The following is a 20,792-nucleotide window of genomic DNA, read 5'->3' on the forward strand; positions in this document are numbered from 1 at the left end:
AGATGGGAGCAGCCACATCCTGAGCTGGGAGGGAGCAGGGACCCATATCCTGAGCTGGGAGGGAGCAGGGCCAATTCCTGAGCTGGGAGGGAGCAGGACCCATATCCTGAGCTGGGGGGAGCAGGGCCCATATCCTGAGCTGGGAGGGAGCAGGCCTACATCCTGAGCTGGGAGGGAGCAGGGCCCATATCCTGAGCTGGGAGGGAGCAGGGCCTACATCCTGAGCTGGGAGGGAGCAGGACCCATATCCTGAGCTGGGGGAGCAGGACCGCTATCCTGAGCTGGGGGGAGCAGGACCCATATCCTGAGCTGGGAGGGAGCAGGACCCATATCCTGAGCTGGGAGGGAGCAGGGCCATATCCTGAGCTGGGAGGGAGCAGGACCCATATCCTGAGCTGGGAGGGAGCAGGGCCCATATCCTGAGCTGGGAGGGAGCAGGACCTACATCCTGAGCTGGGAGGGGGCAGGCCCATATCCTGAGCTGGAGGGAGCAGGGCCCATATCCTGAGCTGGGAGGGAGCAGGACCCATATCCTGAGCTGGGAGGAGCAGGGCCCATATCCTGAGCTGGGAGGGAGCAGGACATATCCTGAGCTGGGAGGGAGCAGGCCCATATCCTGAGCTGGGAGGGAGCAGGGCCTACATCCTGAGCTGGGAGGGAGCAGGACCCATATCCTGAGCTGGAGGGCAGGGACCCATATCCTGAGCGGGAGGGAGCAGGGCCTACATATCCTGAGCTGGGAGGGGAGCAGGACCCATATCCTGAGCTGGGAGGGAGCAGACCCATATCCTGAGCTGGGAGGGAGCAGGACCCATATCCTGAGCTGGGAGGGAGCAGGACCCATATCCTGAGCTGGGAGGGAGCAGGGCCCATATCCTGAGCTGGGAGGGAGACAGGACCCTATCCTGAGCTGGGAGGGAGCAGGACCCATATCCTGAGCTGGGAGGGAGCAGGGACCCATATCCTGAGCTGGGAGGGAGCAGGACCCATATCCTGAGCTGGGAGGGAGCAGGACCCATATCCTGAGCTGGGAGGGAGCAGGACCCATATCCTGAGCTGGGAGGGAGCAGGACCCATATCTGAGCTGGGATGGAGCCGGACATATCCTGAGCTGGGAGGGAGCAGGACCCATAATCCTGAGCTGGGAGGGAGCAGGACCCATATCCTGAGCTGGGAGGGAGCAGGAACCCATATCCTGAGCTGGGAGGGAGCAGGACCCATATCCTGAGCTGGGAGGGAGCAGGACCCATATCCTGAGCTGGGAGGGAGCAGGACCCATATCCTGAGCTGGGAGGGAGCAGGACCCATATCCTGAGCTGGGAGGGAGCAGGACCCATATCCTGAGCTGGGAGGGAGCAGGACCCATATCCTGAGCTGGGAGGGAGCAGGACCCAATCCTGAGCTGGGAGGAGCAGGACCCATATCCTGAGCGGGAGGGGGAGCAGGACCCATATCCTGAGCTGGGGGGAGCAGGACCCATATCCTGAGCTGGGAGGGGCAGGACCCATATCCTGAGCTGGGAGGGAGCAGAGCAGAGAATGAGGGAGCAGGACCCATACCTGAGCTGGGAGGGAGCAGGACCCATATCCTGAGCTGGGAGGGAGCAGGACCCATATCCTGAGCTGGGAGGGAGCAGGACCCATATCCTGAGCTGGGAGGGAGCAGGACCCATATCCTGAGCTGGGAGGGAGCAGGGCCTACATCCTGAGCTGGGAGGGAGCAGGACCCATATCCTGAGCTGGGAGGGAGCAGGACCCATATCCTGAGCTGGGAGGGAGCAGGACCCATATCCTGAGCTGGGAGGGAGCAGGACCCATATCCTGAGCTGGGAGGGAGCAGGACCCATATCCTGAGCTGGGAGGGAGCAGGACCATATCCTGAGCTGGGAGGGAGCAGGACCCATAATCCTGAGCTGGGAGGGAGCAGGACCCATATCCTGAGCTGGGAGGGAGCAGAACCCACATCCTGAGCTGGGAGGGAGCAGGACCCATATCCTGAGCTGGGAGGGAGCAGGACCCATATCCTGAGCTGGGAGGGAGCAGGGCCTACATCCTGAGCTGGGAGGGAGCAGGGCCTACATCCTGAGCTGGGAGGGAGCAGGACCCATATCCTGAGCTGGGAGGAGCAGGACCCATATCCTGAGCTGGGAGGGAGCAGGGCCCATATCCTGAGCTGGGAGGGAGCAGGACCCATATCCTGAGCTGGGAGGGAGCAGGACCCATATCCTGAGCTGGGAGGGAGCAGGACCCATATCCTGAGCTGGGAGGGAGCAGGACCCACATCCTGAGCTGGGAGGGAGCAGGACCCATATCCTGAGCTGGGAGGGAGCAGGACCCATATCCTGAGCTGGGAGGGAGCAGGACCTACATCCTGAGCTGGGAGGGAGCAGGGCCTACATCCTGAGCTGGGAGGGAGCAGGACCCATATCCTGAGCTGGGAGGGAGCAGGACCTACATCCTGAGCTGGGAGGGAGCAGGGCCCATATCCTGAGCTGGGAGGGAGCAGGACCCATATCCTGAGCTGGGAGGGAGCAGGACCTACATCCTGAGCTGGGAGGGAGCAGGACCTACATCCTGAGCTGGGAGGGAGCAGGACCTACATCCTGAGCTGGGAGGGAGCAGGACCTACATCCTGAGCTGGGAGGGAGCAGGACCCATATCCTGAGCTGGGAGGGAGCAGGACCTACATCCTGAGCTGGGAGGGAGCAGGGCCTACATCCTGAGCTGGGAGGGAGCAGGACCCATATCCTGAGCTGGGAGGGAGCAGGGCCTACATCCTGAGCTGGGAGGGAGCAGGGCCCATATCCTGAGCTGGGAGGGAGCAGGGCCTACATCCTGAGCTGGGAGGGAGCAGGGCCCACATCCTGAGCTGGGAGGGAGCAGGGCCCATATCCTGAGCTGGGAGGGAGCAGGGCCTACATCCTGAGCTGGGAGGGAGCAGGGCCCATATCCTGAGCTGGGAGGGAGCAGGGCCTACATCCTGAGCTGGGAGGGAGCAGGGCCCATATCCTGAGCTGGGAGGGAGCAGGACCCCATATCCTGAGCTGGGAGGGAGCAGGACCCATATCCTGAGCTGGGGAGGGAGCAGGGCCTATATCCTGAGCTGGGAGGGAGCAGGACCCATATCCTGAGCTGGGAGGGAGCAGGACCCATATCCTGAGCTGGGAGGGAGCAGGACCCATATCCTGAGCTGGGAGGGAGCAGGACCCACATCCTGAGCTGGGAGGGAGCAGGACCCATATCCTGAGCTGGGAGGAGCAGGACCCATATCCTGAGCTGGGAGGGAGCAGGACCCATATCCTGAGCTGGGAGGGAGCAGGACCCATATCCTGAGCTGGGAGGGAGCAGGGACCCATATCCTGAGCTGGGAGGGAGCAGGACCCATATCCTGAGCTGGGAGGGAGCAGGACCCATATCCTAGCTGGGAGGGAGCAGGACCCATATCCTGAGCTGGGAGGGAGCAGGACCCTACTATCCTGAGCTGGGAGGGAGCAGGGACCCTATATCCTGAGCTGGGAGGGAGCAGGACCCATATCCTGAGCTGGGAGGGAGCAGGACCCATATCCTGAGCTGGGAGGGAGCAGGACCCACTATCCTGAGCTGGGAGGGAGCAGGACCCACTATCCTGAGCTGGGAGGGAGCAGGACCCATATCCTGAGCTGGGAGGGAGCAGGAACCCATATCCTGAGCTGGAGGGAGCAGGACCCATAGTCCTGAGCTGGGAGGGAGCAGGAACCCACTATCCTGAGCTGGGGAGGGGGAGCAGAACCCACTATCCTGAGCTGGGAGGGAGCAGGACCCATATCCTGAGCTGGGAGGGAGCAGGGCCTACATCCTGAGCTGGGAGGGAGCAGGGCCTACATCCTGAGCTGGGAGGAGCAGGACCCATATCCTGAGCTGGGAGGGAGCAGGACCCATATCCTGAGCTGGGAGGGAGCAGGGCCCATATCCTGAGCTGGGAGGGAGCAGGACCCATATCCTGAGCTGGGAGGGAGCAGGACCCATATCCTGAGCTGGGAGGGAGCAGGACCCATATCCTGAGCTGGGAGGGAGCAGGACCACATCCTGAGCTGGGAGGGAGCAGGACCCATATCCTGAGCTGGGAGGGAGCAGGACCCATATCCTGAGCTGGGAGGGAGCAGGACCTACATCCTGAGCTGGGAGGGAGCAGGGCCTACATCCTGAGCTGGGAGGGAGCAGGACCCATATCCTGAGCTGGGAGGGAGCAGGGCCTACATCCTGAGCTGGGAGGGAGCAGGGCCCATATCCTGAGCTGGGAGGGAGCAGGACCCATATCCTGAGCTGGGAGGGAGCAGGACCTACATCCTGAGCTGGGAGGGAGCAGGACCTACATCCTGAGCTGGGAGGGAGCAGGACCTACATCCTGAGCTGGGAGGGAGCAGGACCTACATCCTGAGCTGGGAGGGAGCAGGACCCATATCCTGAGCTGGGAGGGAGCAGGACCTACATCCTGAGCTGGGAGGGAGCAGGGCCTACATCCTGAGCTGGGAGGGAGCAGGCCCCATATCCTGAGCTGGGAGGGAGCAGGGCCTACATCCTGAGCTGGGAGGGAGCAGGGCCCATATCCTGAGCTGGGAGGGAGCAGGGCCTACATCCTGAGCTGGGAGGGAGCAGGGCCCATATCCTGAGCTGGGAGGGAGCAGGACCCATATCCTGAGCTGGGAGGGAGCAGGGCCTACATCCTGAGCTGGGAGGGAGCAGGGCCCATATCCTGAGCTGGGAGGGAGCAGGGCCTACATCCTGAGCTGGGAGGGAGCAGGGCCCATATCCTGAGCTGGGAGGGAGCAGGGACCCATATCCTGAGCTGGGAGGGAGCAGGGCCTACATCCTGAGCTGGGAGGGAGCAGGGCCCATATCCTGAGCTGGGAGGGAGCAGGGCCTACATCCTGAGCTGGGAGGGAGCAGGGCCCATATCCTGAGCTGGGAGGGAGCAGGACCCATATCCTGAGCTGGGAGGGAGCAGGGCCTACATCCTGAGCTGGGAGGGAGCAGGGCCCATATCCTGAGCTGGGAGGGAGCAGGACCCATATCCTGAGCTGGGATGGAGCAGGGCCCATATCCTGTGCTGGGAGGGAGCAGGGCCTATATCCTGTGCTGGGAGGGAGCAGGGCCTACATCCTGTGCTGGGAGGGAGCAGGATCCATATCCTGTGTTACTTTACACCACTGCCTATATCCTGTATTATGTGAAGAAGACAGAGACATATAGGATCATGTATGTAGGGCAGAGACTTTTGTTTCTCAATACACCACATAGATAGTTGGGTTTGTTGCTGGAAACTTATGCTATAAAACATTCATATCAACCACAGCAACCAACCTGTCACTAACATTTCAAAACTGTCAGTGGAATGCACTACTCTGAGCAGACATAACCAAATGGTGACTGATGATATTATTGACCATCCCTGTATTCACTGAGCGGGGACCAGGCAGTTTTGTTTAGTTGTTTGTCGGTTAATTTGTTTGTTTATTTATTTACTCTGAAACATCAAGCCAAAGGGAGAGCTGAAATCCCAGTGCCATAAGGAGTGTTTGCTAGGTCAGCCAGAGAGAGGTTGTGTGTTTAGACATAACCAGTCCCAGGGAACATCCTCTCCTCTCCTCTCCTCTTTCCCCTCATATCCTCTCCCCCACTCTCTTCCTCCTCTCCTCCTTTCCTCTCCTCCTCTCCACCTCATCCTCCCCTCCTCTACCTTCCCCTACCCTCCTCTCCTTTCATCCTCTCCTCTTTCCCCTCATATCCTCTCCCCCCTACTCTTTTCCTCCTCTCCTCCTTTCCTCTCCACCTTTCCTCCTCCCCTCCTCTCCCCTCCCCTACCCTTCTCTCCTTTCATCTTCTCCTCTCCCCTCCCCTCCCCTGCCCCCCCCCTCTCACTGGCTTTGTACCAATAGATTTATAGATGACCTATGATGAATCTATGATGAATCTATAGAGTACCTATACATTTACTGATCTGGTACATCTTGTGAGTATAACGGTCCTAATAATTCAATTTATGTTGACTATATTTCAGCAACTCAAGGAAGTACTCTGACTGGGGAAAATGAATATCAACCACAGCAACCAACCTGTCACTAACATTTCAAAACTGTCAGTGGAATGCACTACTCTGAGCAGACATAACCAAATGGTGACTGATGATATTATTGACCTTCCCTGTATTCACTGAGCGGGGACCAGGCAGTTTTGTTTAGTTGTTTGTCGGTTAATTTGTTTGTTTATTTATTTACTCTGAAACGTCAAGCCAAAGGGAGAGCTGAAATCCCAGTGCCATAAGGAGGTTGCTAGGTTGTGAGAGAGAGGTTGTGTGTTTAGACATAACCAGTCCCAGGGACCACCCTCTCCTCTCATATCCCCTTCTCCTCTCATCACATGCGAGTCACAGTCTCTAGATACTTTACTCAATGCTCTTATGTAGGCTGGGGTAGTTGCACTCTAATTATTTTTAATTTTTTTACCTTTATTTAACTAGGCAAGTCAGTTAAGAACAAATTCTTATTTTCAATAAAAAATAAAACAATTTATGATAGAAGTCCTTTCGGTGTAAGTTCAACTCATGCAGATCCATAAAGAGGGGTTTGGATGGGCAGTGTGGGGTGATATTTGTTTACATAGGTCATTAAGATGATATTATTCAGTCAACAGTAAAAAGATGCGCCCTCCAGTGTCCAACAGAAGTATTGCACTTTAATAAAGACCAAGTAACACGTTAGTAAGTTATTAGAAATATTTTTTATGAGAATTAATTTTACAATTGAGAATATAAGGTAAGAATATAAGGTGGTAAATATCAATACATTTCATACGCTATACTTGCCTAAATACAAGTGAACTACACTAAATTAAATATTTATGTGGAGACAAATATTTCCAAGGAGAATAAATGTCTAACAGATGTCGTAAGGCCACGAGACATAATAACAACATGAAATAACCAAACATACGACAAACAAATGCAAAAACTGAAATATTCATAATATATTGATGCTGAACTCTGCAACTGCCTGATGTCAGAGACTGTTGAAGAGTAAGCTTAACGAATAGATATATAGCAGGGGGTGGATTAAGGTGGCAAAATCTGGGAACTTTCAATAAATTCCCAGGTTTTCCCTGAAATCCCAGTTGGAGGATTCCCGGAATCAGGAAGGAATAAGCAGGAAATCTGGAATCCTCCAACAAGGATTTCTGGAAAACCAGGAAATGTATTGAAAGTTCCCTGAATTTTGCAACCATAGGGGTGATATATAATGTATACCCTTCCCTTTCTTTTATATCAACTTTGATACAAGGAACTTTATTAACATTTCAAGGCAGGCGCTTTGAAAACTTGACACCCATTATATTATAAATCAGCTTGGTGAAGCAAAAAGCATGAGAAAAGTTGCTAAATACAATTCAAAAGCAAAGCTAAATGTGAATACACCCAATACATATAACAGCTCCCTTTGATATGTGTAACTCTGCCTTATTGAGCTGAGAGAACTGAATCAGTGAGAGCAGTTTGGCAGGAGAGGCCCTCTAGTTGGCCGGGTTTAGTTTCTGCCATATTCCCCTCCCCTGTCTTATCTTTTCATATGAGCAGAATGAGGAAATAGGTCAAGGGAAATAAAAGGTGGGCAGCCATATTGATTTAGCCTCAGATGCCTTTGAGGGAGGAGTCAAAGTGATGACGGGAGACTTCAGTGTCAAGGGGCCTTTACAACGGGAGGACCTGTCATGTTACTGTCAATCATAGACTGACATTGGACTAAATGGGAAGTTCCATTTGTCGAATATGCTGATGAACATGGTGGACTCGTGGGAAGTTCTACTTCCAGTCCCATGTCTATAGTAACCATGGTTACTACACTAGACTTCTAGGACCTACAGTGCCTAGTGAAAGTCTGCACACTCCTTCACATTAAAATGTTATCTAAAAATTGGATTACACATTTTTTCCTATTGATGTACACAACCTACGCCACGTTTTCAAATTGAAAAAAAAATTATAGAAAATGTTCCTAATTAATTACAAATAAAAGAAAGATGTCTTGATTGCGTATGTCTTCACACCACAGAGTTGATCATTGGTGGAAGCACCTTTGCCAGCCATTAAAGCTGTGAATAATTTTGAATAAGATTCTACTACTCTTAGGGCAACATACTGCGTATCCATTGTTTTTGTAAAAATTTCTCAAGCACAGTACATTTGGTTGGGAATCATTGATGCGCAGCAATATTCAAATCTTGTTTCTGATTTGAGCAGATTTAAGTCAGGACTGAGACCATTCAGGACCACTCAACACCTATTGGAAAGGCATACTGGTGTGTCTTTGGCATTTGACTTTGTGTAATTGTCCGACAGAAATTTTAAAATCTATCCCAGGGTTAGGTAAGAAGACTGAGGCTGGTTTTCCTCTAGCTTTTTACCTGGGCTTTGCTCCTTTTATATTTATTTTGATCGTGACAAACTCCCCAGCCACTGCCATGACAAGCATACCCATAACATGATGCTGCCACCACAATACTTGAAAATACAGAGGATCAACAACATTACATTCACTCCACATTACTGGCCTGTATGATAAGGTGAAAAGAAGGAAGCCTGTGTTAAAATATCCATTACAAATCATCCATTCTGGTTGCAACAAGGCTCTAAAGTAATACTGCAAGACAACAGGCAAATAAATCACTTTTTGGCCTAAATAAAAAAACTACAGGTTTTTGTCAAATCCAATCCAAACCGTCTGTATTTTCAAGTATTGTGGTGGAAGCTTCATGTTATGGGTATGCTTGTCACTAGTAGGAACTGGGGAGTTTGTCAGGACCAAAAGAAAGATGAAAAGAGCAAAGGTAAAAAGTTAGAGGAAAACCCTGGAATTGAGTTTTATTTTCAGCGGCACAGTTACAAAAATGTTAATGCCAAAGACACCAGAATGGCTTACCAATAGGTGTTGAGTGTTCTTGAGTGTTCCTTAGCCCTGACTTAAATTTGCTTGACAATCAGAGACAAGGTTTGAATATGGCTGCCGATCAATGATTCCTAAACAAATTTACAGACCTTGAGCAATTTTGACATAAACAATGAGTATATGTTTCTCTAAAAGTTGGTATAATCTTATTCAAAATAATTCACAGCTGTAATGATTATCAAAGGTGTTCCACCGGGGCCTCCCAAGTGGTGCAGCGGTCTAAGGCACTGCACTGCAGTGGCGTCACTACAGCCTCGGTTTCGATCCCAGGCTGTGTGACAGCCGGCCGTGACCGGGAGACCCATGAAGCAGCGCACAATTTGCCTAGCGTCATCCAGGTTAGGGGAGGGTTTGGCCCAGCGTCGTCCGGGTTAGAGGAGGGTTTGGCCCAGCGTCGTCCGGGTTAGGGGAGGGTTTGGCCCAGCGTCGTCCGGGTTAGGGGAGGGTTTGGCCCGGCCCAGTGTCGTCCGGGTTCGGGGAATGTTTGGCCGGCTGGGATTTCCTTGTCTCATCGTGCTCTACCGACTCCTTGAGACCGGCCGGGCACCTGCAAGCTGACATCGGTCGTCAGTTGGTGCGGCTGGCTTCCGGGTTAAGTGAGCAGTGTGTCAAGAAGCAGTGCGGCTTGGCAGGGTCGTGTTTGGAGGACGCATGGCTCTCAACCTTTGCCTTTCCCGAGTCCGTAGGGGAGTTGCAGCAATGAGACAAGATTATAACTACAAATTGGATACCACGAAATTGGGGAGAGAAAAATTACAAAAAAAAGTATTAAGTATTAACCCTCGGCTGCGAAGACATACGCAATCAAAACATCTTTGTTTTGTATTTATTTTTTATACATTTTTCTTTCACTTTGAAAATGTGGAGTAGATTGTTTCGATCGGTAGGAAAAAAATGTGATGTAATCCCTTTTTAGATTTTAAGGTAGCAAAATGTGAAGACTGTGCAAGTGGTGTGTAGACTTTCACTTGCGACTGTATAACTCCTGAGTGTCCTTAACATGCAGTACTAAGACCCACATTCCTCCACAAATGGTATTACGAACAAAAAACTCAAGTAAAAAAATTACCACAAGTTAGCGTATGGCTCAGTGAAGTTTAGATAAAACAAAGAAACAACTAAAAATGGATTGAATACTATTGATATAGCATTATCAACGTACTATATCAGACTATTGTTAAATTGCAATGACATTTGGATACCAATAGCATTACAAGGAGTATAATCTGAAAGCACATAATTTGGTTCTTTATAGCCTACTCTGCAACCAATGCAGACATTTCAATGAAATACGTTGCTTTTTCCTCAGAAAGTCTATTTGTACACTGCTTCATTCATTCTTCAGAACAAGCAAACACAAACAGGAACACACCCATGTACACACAGTCATATTCATCACAGCCATAACACACTCACATAATAAAAACAATAATATCTTTATAATAATATAGAGGCCTTTTCTGTATTTACACTTCATTAGGGTTGCAAAATTCCAGGAACTTTCAATAAATTCCCTGGTTTTCCCTGGTTGGAGGATTCTGGATTTCCTGCTTATTCCCTCCTGATTCAAGGAATTCTCCAACCGGGATTTTGTGAAAATTAGGGAATTTATCAAAAAGTTCACAGAATTTTGCAACCCTACACTCCATACATAAATTGAGGATGTTATACCTTTATTTTTAATCTCTGAGTACAATATCAGTTTTTTGTATGTTTTTCCACGAGTTAAAACTTGAATGGTGTCCTGTCACCATCCAACTATAATGTGAGAAGAAACAAATGTAAAAAGAAATGAATACGTCCTGCTTCATTTATACATAGAAATCATTTTGGGAATTGGGCACGACTCTAAAAAGCCATTATAACACAAGCCAAATTCACCAGTGAGGATTCATACTTCATTCCTATCATTGAAGTTGTGACAGATACTGTTTTTTCCACAGTAATAAAATCAAAGACAAGGCAACAACAAACAAAACAAAAGACAAAAAAGAAAAAAAGTTCCATGTAAAGTTGCTGCTTTTTGTTCCATTGCTGACAGAAGTGACAAGTGCTTAATCAAAAGAGTCCTTGTATTTCCTGCAAACACTGATATGGGGAGATGAATGGTGTGTTTGACTAGGAGATGGCTTGTCTTCACGACACCCTCCCTGAGACAGCTCTTAAGGCAGAGTGTTGTCTTTGAATGTGTACGGATGGATGGATGGATGAATAGATGCATGGATGGCTTCCTCCTCATTTGTCCATAATTTTTACACCGTAACATGTGACTCATGTTTAGAAGTCGCAATAGTTGGTTTGGTTGTGGTCTGTAAAGCACATGGTTCCATTGACAAGGGGGGCTGAGGAGAATGTTCCATTGACAAGTGGGGGTGAGGAGAATGTTCCATTGACAAGTGGGGGTGAGGAGAATGTTCCATTGACAAGTGGGGGTGAGGAGAATGTTCCATTGCTGTCTACAACACAGAGGCTTGGGATCTGTTGAGGAAAAAGTATGACAAATAGAGCCTGGCTTGTTTCATAAAGTAACAATTATTAATATCAATAAATTACGTCATAACTAGTTAGGGCCCTGAGTTTTCCTAACCACGTGACATGACCAGTAGAACCAGGTTATGTGGTAAGGAAAAAGTCATTGCTCCATCCACAACAGAGAGAGGGGGCATAGTTACCTGTGTCTGTCCGACTCTGTTGCGTCCAGCCAGGTACTGCTGCATGGCCAGTAGGCTCTCAGGGGTGGTGATGTTGGCCACCAGCGGGCGAGATGGAAAGCTGATTCCGGTGTTGTCCTGGATGATGGCTGACGTGCCCACCACTGGTTCACTGGGGCCCCACTGGAAGTAGCTCTGGTCCTGGGGGTCCACCATCCTCCTCTGGCATACAGACGAGGGGGGGGGCAGCCTGGTGCCATCTATGTGACTGTTTCTGTTGGGGAGGGGGGGTGAGACGTTCTCAAACATGCAGCTGCCGGTTGGAGCAGGCTGGCCGTTGGCCAATCGCCCCTGCTGGGGTTGGTGGTACAGTCCGTTGGTGTTCTGTGGCCAAAGGCCTGTGAGAGGGACTCTTTGGGTCTCTGTGGCTTGACTGTGACAGTCTGGGATGAATTGGTGTCCATTCTTCATTGTGCTGGCGGGGGGTGGTAGCTGATGCTGCTGGTTCTGGGGCCACTGCGGCGCTTTCTGGGTTTTTAGTGACTGAAATGGTGCACTGCAGGCAATCTGGGGTGAAACAAAGCCATTACTGGGAATCAAAGATGCCCAAGCATCCACCAGAATAGGTGGTAGATGGTTGGACTGTGGAACAGAGATCTCCTCTGGTCCGTTTGGTGCCATTGCAGCTGGCAAGCCATTATGAGGGAAACGCTGTGCAGGTGGCTGGTTAGATTGGACCTGGCCAGCGATGATCTGAGGGCTTCCAATGTGGTTGTTTGGTGCCTGAGCACAGGATCCAGACATGCTAGTGCTAAACGTGACAGACTCATTCTGGCCTGAGCTATGTGGGTTACTGAGCTCGGGGAGCTCCAGAGAGGGGGTGAAGATGTCGTTGAGCTGTAGCTGCTGCAGGATGGGGATGTTCAGGCCCGTCTGAGGAATCTGGGGGCCGAAGTGGGAGAGCCTCTGGGTGCTCTTGAACACCTGCTGTGGTCCTGCCTGGTTCTGTCCTGCCTGGATCTGTCCTGCCTGGATCTGTCCTGCCTGGTTCTGTCCTGCCTGGTTCTGTCCTGCCTGGTTCTGTCCTGCCTGGATCTGTCCTGCCTGGATCTGTCCTGCCTGGATCTGTCCTGCCTGGATCTGTCCTGCCAAACCAACTGCTCTGTTGCCTGTTACCTGACTGTGGCTGATACCATTTAGATTATTCACTGCGGAGCCATTTTGGACAAAGCTGAATTTGTCAAGCAACCCGGGCTTGCACTGTCCGGCACCTGTAGGGCTGACCACTCCTGTGAATGGTTCACCCTGGTTGTTGTTGTCAAGCACCGCTGTGAACAGGTTAGGGTTGTGGTTGATCATGGTGGAGCAGTTGGGCTGGTTACCGCTCCCCTCACTGCTCTCCTTGAACAAGGCTTCCTCCACGTAAGAGAAGATGTCGTTGGTCATGATGTCATCCAGGTCTAGGGAGGTGTCCCCGCTCCCGGTCCCGTTGGAGTCCTGGCTCAGCCTGAGGAGGGTGCTCTCCCACTCCATCAGCTCCGCCGTACCCACATCCATTCCCTGCAGCGCCGCACACAGGTCCCCATCCTGCGCCATCCTCTCCAGGGCATCGATCATGGCCACCAACGCCCCCTCCTGCTTGACCTCCCTGGGGCTATCACCATCATCATCCACGTCGGGCCCCTGGGGCTCCATGCTACTCTGCCAGGAGTTACAAGCCACGTTGGTGAGCGCTCGGCTGTCCATGAATACCTGGTCTATGGGTAGCTGAGGCTCCTGGGGCTGGGTGTAGATGGACTCGTCCTGCTTTAGTAAAGAGCCCAGTAGAGACTGGGGGTCCAGAGACTCCACATTGCAGATTTTTGGGGGGTTGGTTTGGAACTCAGTGGCATCCAGAGTGGGGCCAGTCTCATACAGCAGGGCCTCCCCGGTGGTGAAGCTGAAGGGCAGTTGCATCTTCCTCTGGCGTAGATTCTCCTCTCCCTCAGAATTACTAAAGGGATACAGAGAGAGAAAATCATATGAATGAATGAATGAATGAATGATACAATCATATATTTTGAGACACAATGAAATGAAAGTCAATGATGATGCAGACAGATTGTACTTTCAGATATTAATTACTCACAGTAAAGCTCTCTGGCGTGCGATGATGAAGTCGGGCCTTCCTCCTTTGTAGACAAGCCTGGCATTTGACTGGACCCAGACCCAGCACCCTGTCTTCTGCAGCAGTCTGAAAGTGGTCAGACCACTCTCTCCTGTCTTAATCACTGTGGGAAAAATATTCATATCATTAGATAAGCATACAGAAATAATGATCAAACAAATAATTGCTAGAGAGTTATTATGAACCCATTGTAAACGTACTTCTGACATGGTTATCTGCACAGTACATCATATCAGCTGCGTGGATGAACTGATACCCAGAGCCTCTCATACACAACTCAATCTCTGAGTATCCCAGGACAACCTTCCCCCTGTAGAGAGACGACAGGGCAAGCCACACCGTGTTAGCGTTAGTGGAAAGTACAGCACATTACACATAATGTTCACTTGTGAAGTCATCCCTCAAACATGTTGAATAGAAAAGTGAAATAGTGACATTTTAAAAACAGTTCCATTTTGATCAAGTCCTACATTTGATCAAGGCACTTAGATTAAATGTTAGCATACTTCCTTCCTAAATGTAAGCCTGCCAACTTTTTTTGAGACCCAGTGAGAATTAGTTTCAGGCCTTTAGTCACCTGGCATCGACACCCGTGGGGGTGAAGTCAAGCTTGTGTTTGGTCTGGAAGAAGATTGTCTTGCTTCTGATCTCCAATATGGATGGGGCGTGGACAGGGGTGGCGATGGTGAACAGGCCCAACCTGGGCTGGCTGCGCGTCCCGTCATCCCCCAGCATGCTCTGGCCATGGAGGAACTTCAGACGCCCCTGGAAGTTCAGAGCCTGGATATGAGGAGAACAAAGGTATGTTAGACTCTTAAACTTAGCTAGTGATTGATCTGAAATGTGGCTAGTGATTGATCTGAAACGTGGCTAGTGATTGATCTGAAACGTGGCTAGTGATTGATCTGAAACGTGGCAAGTGATTGATCTGAAACGTGGCTAGTGATTGATCTGAAACGTGGCTAGTGCTTGATCTGAAACGTGGCTAGTGCTTGATCTGAAACGTGGCTAGTGCTTGATCTGAAACGTGGCTAGTGATAGTGATTGATCTGAAACTTAGCCAGTGATTGATCTGAAATGTGGCTAGTGATTGATCTGAAACATGGCTAGTGATAGTGATTGATCTGAAACTTAGCTAGTGATTGATCTGAAATGTGGCTAGTGATTGATTGTATAAAAAGTTTTGCCAAACTTTGCCAAGATCCACCACTCACATCATACTGTCATATTCATCAACAGTGCTGGTGTGTGTTCTTTTGACACAATATAGTGTAGGAAGTACTTTCTGGTGACAATACAAAGTGGATGTTTTCTCTACAGCCCTATAGATGAGACTCACCAGGAAGCCAGAGGAGTTGTCCAGGAGGCAGCGGAAGCGACACACAAAGTTCCTCTCCAGGAAGGAGGAGTTCTCTGGTGGGAGCTGCTCAGGGTTATAGGTCACGATGTTCCTGGTGATGTCACTGCTGCTCGCCATGCCTAAACATAGAAATGTGGTGAAAGATCGTAAAATGAGAGCTTATCATCAAAAACATGGGCCAAATCTTAACTTGAAATAAACACACCTAGCTCGAACATGCTCCCATTGACATCAATCGATGACTTCCACTAAAATCCACTGAAAAAAAATGACCCAAACTGTCCACAACCCATTCCCTCCAGGTCACTCACCGTCTCCTCCCTGCTCTGGGTCAAAGGGCTTGGGGTTGAGGGCAAAGTGAAGCTGTCGTCTGAACGTGGCTCTGTCGTCTGTGTGGATTAGCTCAAACACACTCTGGTGGACCACGTCTGACTACAGACAGACAAAGAGAGAGGGAAAACTCAACGACTGAACTCCAAAGTTAAATCTAGTTTATGACTATGGCTGTAGCCTCCATTGTTATTGTAGAGGCATAATAATAATGGTGTTTACAAGCCGTATCAGGGCTTCTTAGTGACATGGGTAATTCACTTGTAGTCTCCACGGGAATGGATAACTAATAGGACTTTAGTAGGACTTGCAACTGTGTTGCCCACCCCTGAAAAACTATACCGACAATGTAATGGACAATGTATGAAGTCTTACAAAAGCATGTCTGTTACAAACAAACCCTGAAGCCACAAGTCTGAAGTGGGCAATGGACACTTTGTTCCTGGTTTCATGTGATTCACTTGTTACTTAGAAGTTTCTCTTAGAACAAAAGGAACTATGAGGTTTGTGGTCAAAGCCAAAGCGGACTCTTGGAAGTTGGAACCCAACAGAGTAACATCACATTGCCACATAGCCCATCAGTCAGACGGCACTCATACATTTTGCCTCGGTCAAACTGAATTAACTGAAACAATGCATTTCTACTGAAAAACGAATGTGAAAGGCTTTAAGCGAACCATAACCCTAACTATAATCCAACAACTATAAACACTGTTTGCCTTGTGATTTATGGCCTAAGTGGGAAACACAGTAAGCTCTGGGTGTGTCTGTTGTGCTGATCACCCGGTGGGGACAGTCCATGAGTGACAACTCATAAAGGGTCAAAGTAAACTACAAAGCAGGGTATTAAAGACACATTGAAAATACCCTATAGTGTATAACTATACCGTTGGGGAGAACAAATACTGATTATTCATCGTCTTTGATCTATTTTTGTTAAAAGACGTCGTCCCGGTTCTATGTACAGTATGTTTGGTTGCAAGTTACTTGGCTACTTAAGATTAGCCACATATTTTTCTAAATGTACGCCTCAGTACTGTGTTAAGGGTCTGGAATCATACTATATGGATCGTACTGTACGTACTACATATGTACTATATGCACACCTGCTACAGTAGATCATGTAGTTCAGTTTGGAGTGACCTAGTACATCCACAACAATGGCATCTCTCTTCCTCTGTGGAAGACAAGGTCATGACTACATAAGGAATTGTCAAACAATAATTACCTGGAGAAAGGCGAAGCGCAACTGCAAATTTGCTGCAAGACACTTCCTTCAACACCTTGCCTATTTTGGTTCGTTAACAGGTGGTTGAGTTGCACATTCGCTTTCTTTGATGATACATGGAAATGTGGATTCTTACCAAGTTATGTAGTGGGCTTAGCTCTCCACCAAAGATGGTGACTTGCCTTGCTCACACATGTTAACAACATGTTACTCTTGTCTCTCTGTCTCTTAGAAGGTTGATCTGGTTAACAACATGTTTTTCTTGGCCCTCTGTCTCTTAGAAAGTTGATTCTCAAAAGGATTCAACTATCCAGAGCAGAGATTCAACAAAAGCCAATTTTATCCCCCTAATACCTAAATGTGCTGCTACGTTGTTCCCTGGTAATCTGTTTTCTCCATTCAAATGTCTTGTCTTTGTATCTCAATATCAATATCAATCTTCATGATAATTCTTTCTTTTTTCCAGCAGGGTTTTATTAAGAGAGATTATGCAGAGATGACGACCATGGTTTACAGATGTGATGTTGTTATACAGTGAGGGAAAAAAGTATTTGATCCCCTGCTGATTTTGTACGTTTGCCCACTGACAAAGAAATGCTCAGTCTATAATTTTAATGGTAGGTCTATTTCAACAGTGAGAGACAGAATAACAACAAAAAAATCCAGAAAAACACATGTCAAAAATGTTATAAATTGATTTGCATTTTAATGAGGGAAATAAGTATTTGACCCCCTCTCAATCAGAAAGATTTCTGGCTCCCAGGTGTCTTTTATACAGGTAACGAGCTGAGATTAGGAGCACACTCTTAAAGGGAGTGCTCCTAATCTCAGCTTGTTACCTGTATAAAAGACACCTGTCCACAGAAGCAATCAATCAATCAGATTCCAAACTCTCCACCATGGCCAAGACCAAAGAGCTCTCCAAGGATGTCAGGGACAAGATTGTAGACCTACACAAGGCTGGTATGGGCTACAAGACCATCTCCAAGCAACTTGGTGAGAAGGTGACAACAGTTGGTGCGATTATTCGCAAATGGAAGAAACACAAAAGAACTGTTAACCTCCCTCGGCCTGGGGCTCCATGCAAGATCTCACCTCGTGGAGTTGCAATGATCATGAGAAGGGTGAGGAATCAGCCCAGAACTACACGGGAGGATCTTGTCAATGATCTCAAGGCAGCTGGGACCATAGTCACCAAGAAAACAATTGGTAACACACTACGCCGTGAAGGACTGAAATCCTGCAGCGCCCGCAAGGTCCCCCTGCTCAAGAAAGCACATATACATGCCCGTCTGAAGTTTGCCAATGAACATCTGAATGATTCAGAGGACAACTGGGTGAAAGTGTTGTGGTCAGATGAGACCGAAATGGAGCTCTTTGGCATCAACTCAACTCGCCGTGTTTGGAGGAGGAGGAATGCTGCCTATGACCACAAGAACACCATCCCCACCGTCAAACATGGAGGTGGAAACATTATGCTTTGGGGTTGTTTTTCTGCTGAGGGGACAGGACAACTTCACCGCATCAAAGGGACGATGGACGGGGCCATGTACCGTCAAATCTTGGGTGAGAACCTCCTTCCCTCAGCCAGGGCATTGAAAATGGGTCGTGGATGGGTGATCCAGCATGATAATGACCCAAAACACACGGCCAAGGCAACAAAGGAGAGGCTCAAGAAGAAGCACATTAAGGTCCTGGAGTGGCCTAGCCGGTCTCCAGACCTTAATCCCATAGAAAATCTGTGGAGCGAGCTGAAGGTTCGAGTTGCCAAACGTCAGCCTTGAAACCTTAATGACTTGGAGAAGATCTGCAAAGAGGAGTGGGACAAAATCCCTCCTGAGATGTGTGCAAACCTGGTTGCCAACTACAAGAAACGTCTGACCTCTGTGATTGCCAACAAGGGTTTTGCCACCAAGTACTAAGTCATGTTTTGCAGAGTGGTCAAATACTTATTTCCCTCATTAAAATGCAAATCAATTTATAACATTTATGACATGCGTTTTTCTGGATTTTTTTGTTGTTATTCTGTCTCTCACTGTTCAAATAAAGCTACCATTAAAATTATAGACTGATCATTTCTTTGTCAGTGGGCAAACGTACAAAATCAGCAGGGGATCAAATACTTTTTTCCCCCACTGTAGTTCTGTTATGTTACAAATGTGATGTTTTAGATGTGACGTGATGTTGTTATGTTACAGATATGATGTGATGTTATAGTGCCTTGCAAAAGAATTCAACTCCTTGGCATTTTTCCTATTTTGTTGCATTACAACCTGTAATTTAAATTTATTTTTATTTGGATTTTATGTAATGGACATACACAAAATAGTCTAAATTGGTGAAGTGAAATGAAAAAAAAAAAAACTTTTTTTCAAAAAATTTAAAATTAAAAAAATAAACTGAAAAGTGGTGGGTGCATATGTATTCACCCCCTTTGCTATGAAGCCCCTAAATAAGATATGGTGCAACCAATTACCTTCAGAAGTCACATAATTAGTTAAATAAAGTCCACCTGCGTGCAATCTAAGTGTCACATGAGCTCAGTATACAGTTGAAGTCGTAAGTTTGCATACACTGAGGTTGGACTCATTAAAACTCATTTTTTGTTAACAAACTATAGTTTTGGAAAGTCGGTTAGGACATCTACTTTGTGCATGACACAAGTAATTTTTCCAACAATTGTTTACAGACAGATTATTTCACTTATAACTCACTGTATCACAATTCCAGTGGGTCAGAGGTTTACATACACTAAGTTCACTGTGCCTTTAAACAGCTTGGGAAATTCCAGAAAATGATGTCATGGCTTTAGAAGATTCTGATAGGCTAATTGACATAATTTGAGTCAATTGGAGGTGTACCTGTGGATGTATTTAAAGGCCTACCTTCAAACTCAGTGCCTCTTTGCTTGACATCATGGGAAAATCAAAAGAAATCAGCCAAGACCTCAGAAAAACAATTGTAGACCTCCACAAGTTTGGTTCATCCTTGGGAGCAATTTCCAAACGCCTAAAGGTACCACATTCATCTGTACAAACAATAGTACACAAGTATAAACACCATGGGACGACGCAGCCGTCATACCGCTCAGGAAGGAGACGCGTTCTCTCTCCTAGAGATGAACGTACTTTGGTGCGAAAAGTGCAAATCAATCCCAGAACAACAGCAAAGGACCTTGTGAAGATGCTGGAGGAAACAGGTACAAAAGTATCTATATCCACAGTAAAACGAGTCCTATGTCGACATAAGCTGAAAGGCCGTTCAGCAAGGAAGAAGCCACTGCTCCAAAACCGCCATAAAAAAGCCAGACAATGGTTTGCAACTGCACATGGGGACAAAGATAGTACTTTTTGGAGTAATGTCCTCTGTTCTGATGAAACAAAAATAAAACTGTTTGGCCATAATGACCATTGTTTGTTTGGAAGAAAAAGGAGGAGGCTTGCAAGCTGAAGAACACCATCCCAACCGTGAAGCACGGGAGTGGCAGCATCATGTTGTGGGGGTGCTTTGCTGCAGGAGTGACTGGTGCACATCACAAAATAGATGTCATCATGAGGAGGGGAAAATTATGTGGATATATTGAAGCAACATCAAGACATCAGTCAGGAAGTTAAAGCTTGATGCAAATGGGTATTCCACATGGACAATGATCCCAAGCATACTGCCAAAGTTGTGGCAAAATGACTTAAGGACAACAAAGTCAAGGTATTGGAGTGGCCATCACAAAGCCGACCTCAATCCTATAGAAAATTTGTGGGCAGAACTGAAAAAGCGTGTGCGAGCAAGCAGGCCTACAAACCTGACTCAGTTACACCAGCTCTGTCAGGAGGAATGGGCCAAAATTCACCCAACTTATTGTGGGAAGCTTGTGGAAGGCTTCCCGAAACATTTGATACAAGTTAAACAATTTAAAGGCAATGCTACCAAATACTAATTGAGTGTATGTAAACTTCTGACCCACTGGGAATGTGATGAAGAAATAAAAGCTGAAATAGATAATTCTCTCTAGTATTATTCTGACATTTGACATTCTTAAAATAAAGTGGTGATCCTAACTGACCTAAGACAGGGAATTTCTACTC

At 48.1% G+C, this 20,792-nt stretch overlaps 1 protein-coding gene across 3 annotated transcripts in view; it reads right to left on the reverse strand.

The window, feature by feature from the left end:
- Window positions 1–9,787: 9,787 nt before the first annotated feature.
- The window catches only part of LOC115155521 (aryl hydrocarbon receptor), a 67,882-nt gene continuing 56,877 nt past the window's right edge, over window positions 9,788–20,792 (reverse strand). Inside the window, exons 5-12 of one of the 3 annotated variants that reach the window (XM_029702200.1) lie at window positions 15,464–15,584; window positions 15,132–15,271; window positions 14,370–14,572; window positions 13,993–14,102; window positions 13,754–13,895; window positions 11,647–13,618; window positions 11,418–11,452; window positions 9,788–11,387 (exon numbers count right to left, since the gene is read on the reverse strand). In XM_029702200.1, coding sequence (XP_029558060.1) covers window positions 11,252–11,387; window positions 11,418–11,452; window positions 11,647–13,618; window positions 13,754–13,895; window positions 13,993–14,102; window positions 14,370–14,572; window positions 15,132–15,271; window positions 15,464–15,584 — 2,859 coding nt within the window. In that variant the 3' untranslated portion in view covers window positions 9,788–11,251. Of the gene's footprint in view, window positions 11,453–11,646; window positions 13,619–13,753; window positions 13,896–13,992; window positions 14,103–14,369; window positions 14,573–15,131; window positions 15,272–15,463; window positions 15,585–20,792 lie in introns of all 3 variants that reach the window. The other 2 variants (XM_029702199.1, XM_029702198.1) reach the window with 2 other exon arrangements.

Source organism: Salmo trutta, chromosome 20 (genome assembly GCF_901001165.1).
Source record: "Salmo trutta chromosome 20, fSalTru1.1, whole genome shotgun sequence".
Lineage (NCBI taxonomy): Eukaryota > Metazoa > Chordata > Actinopteri > Salmoniformes > Salmonidae > Salmo > Salmo trutta.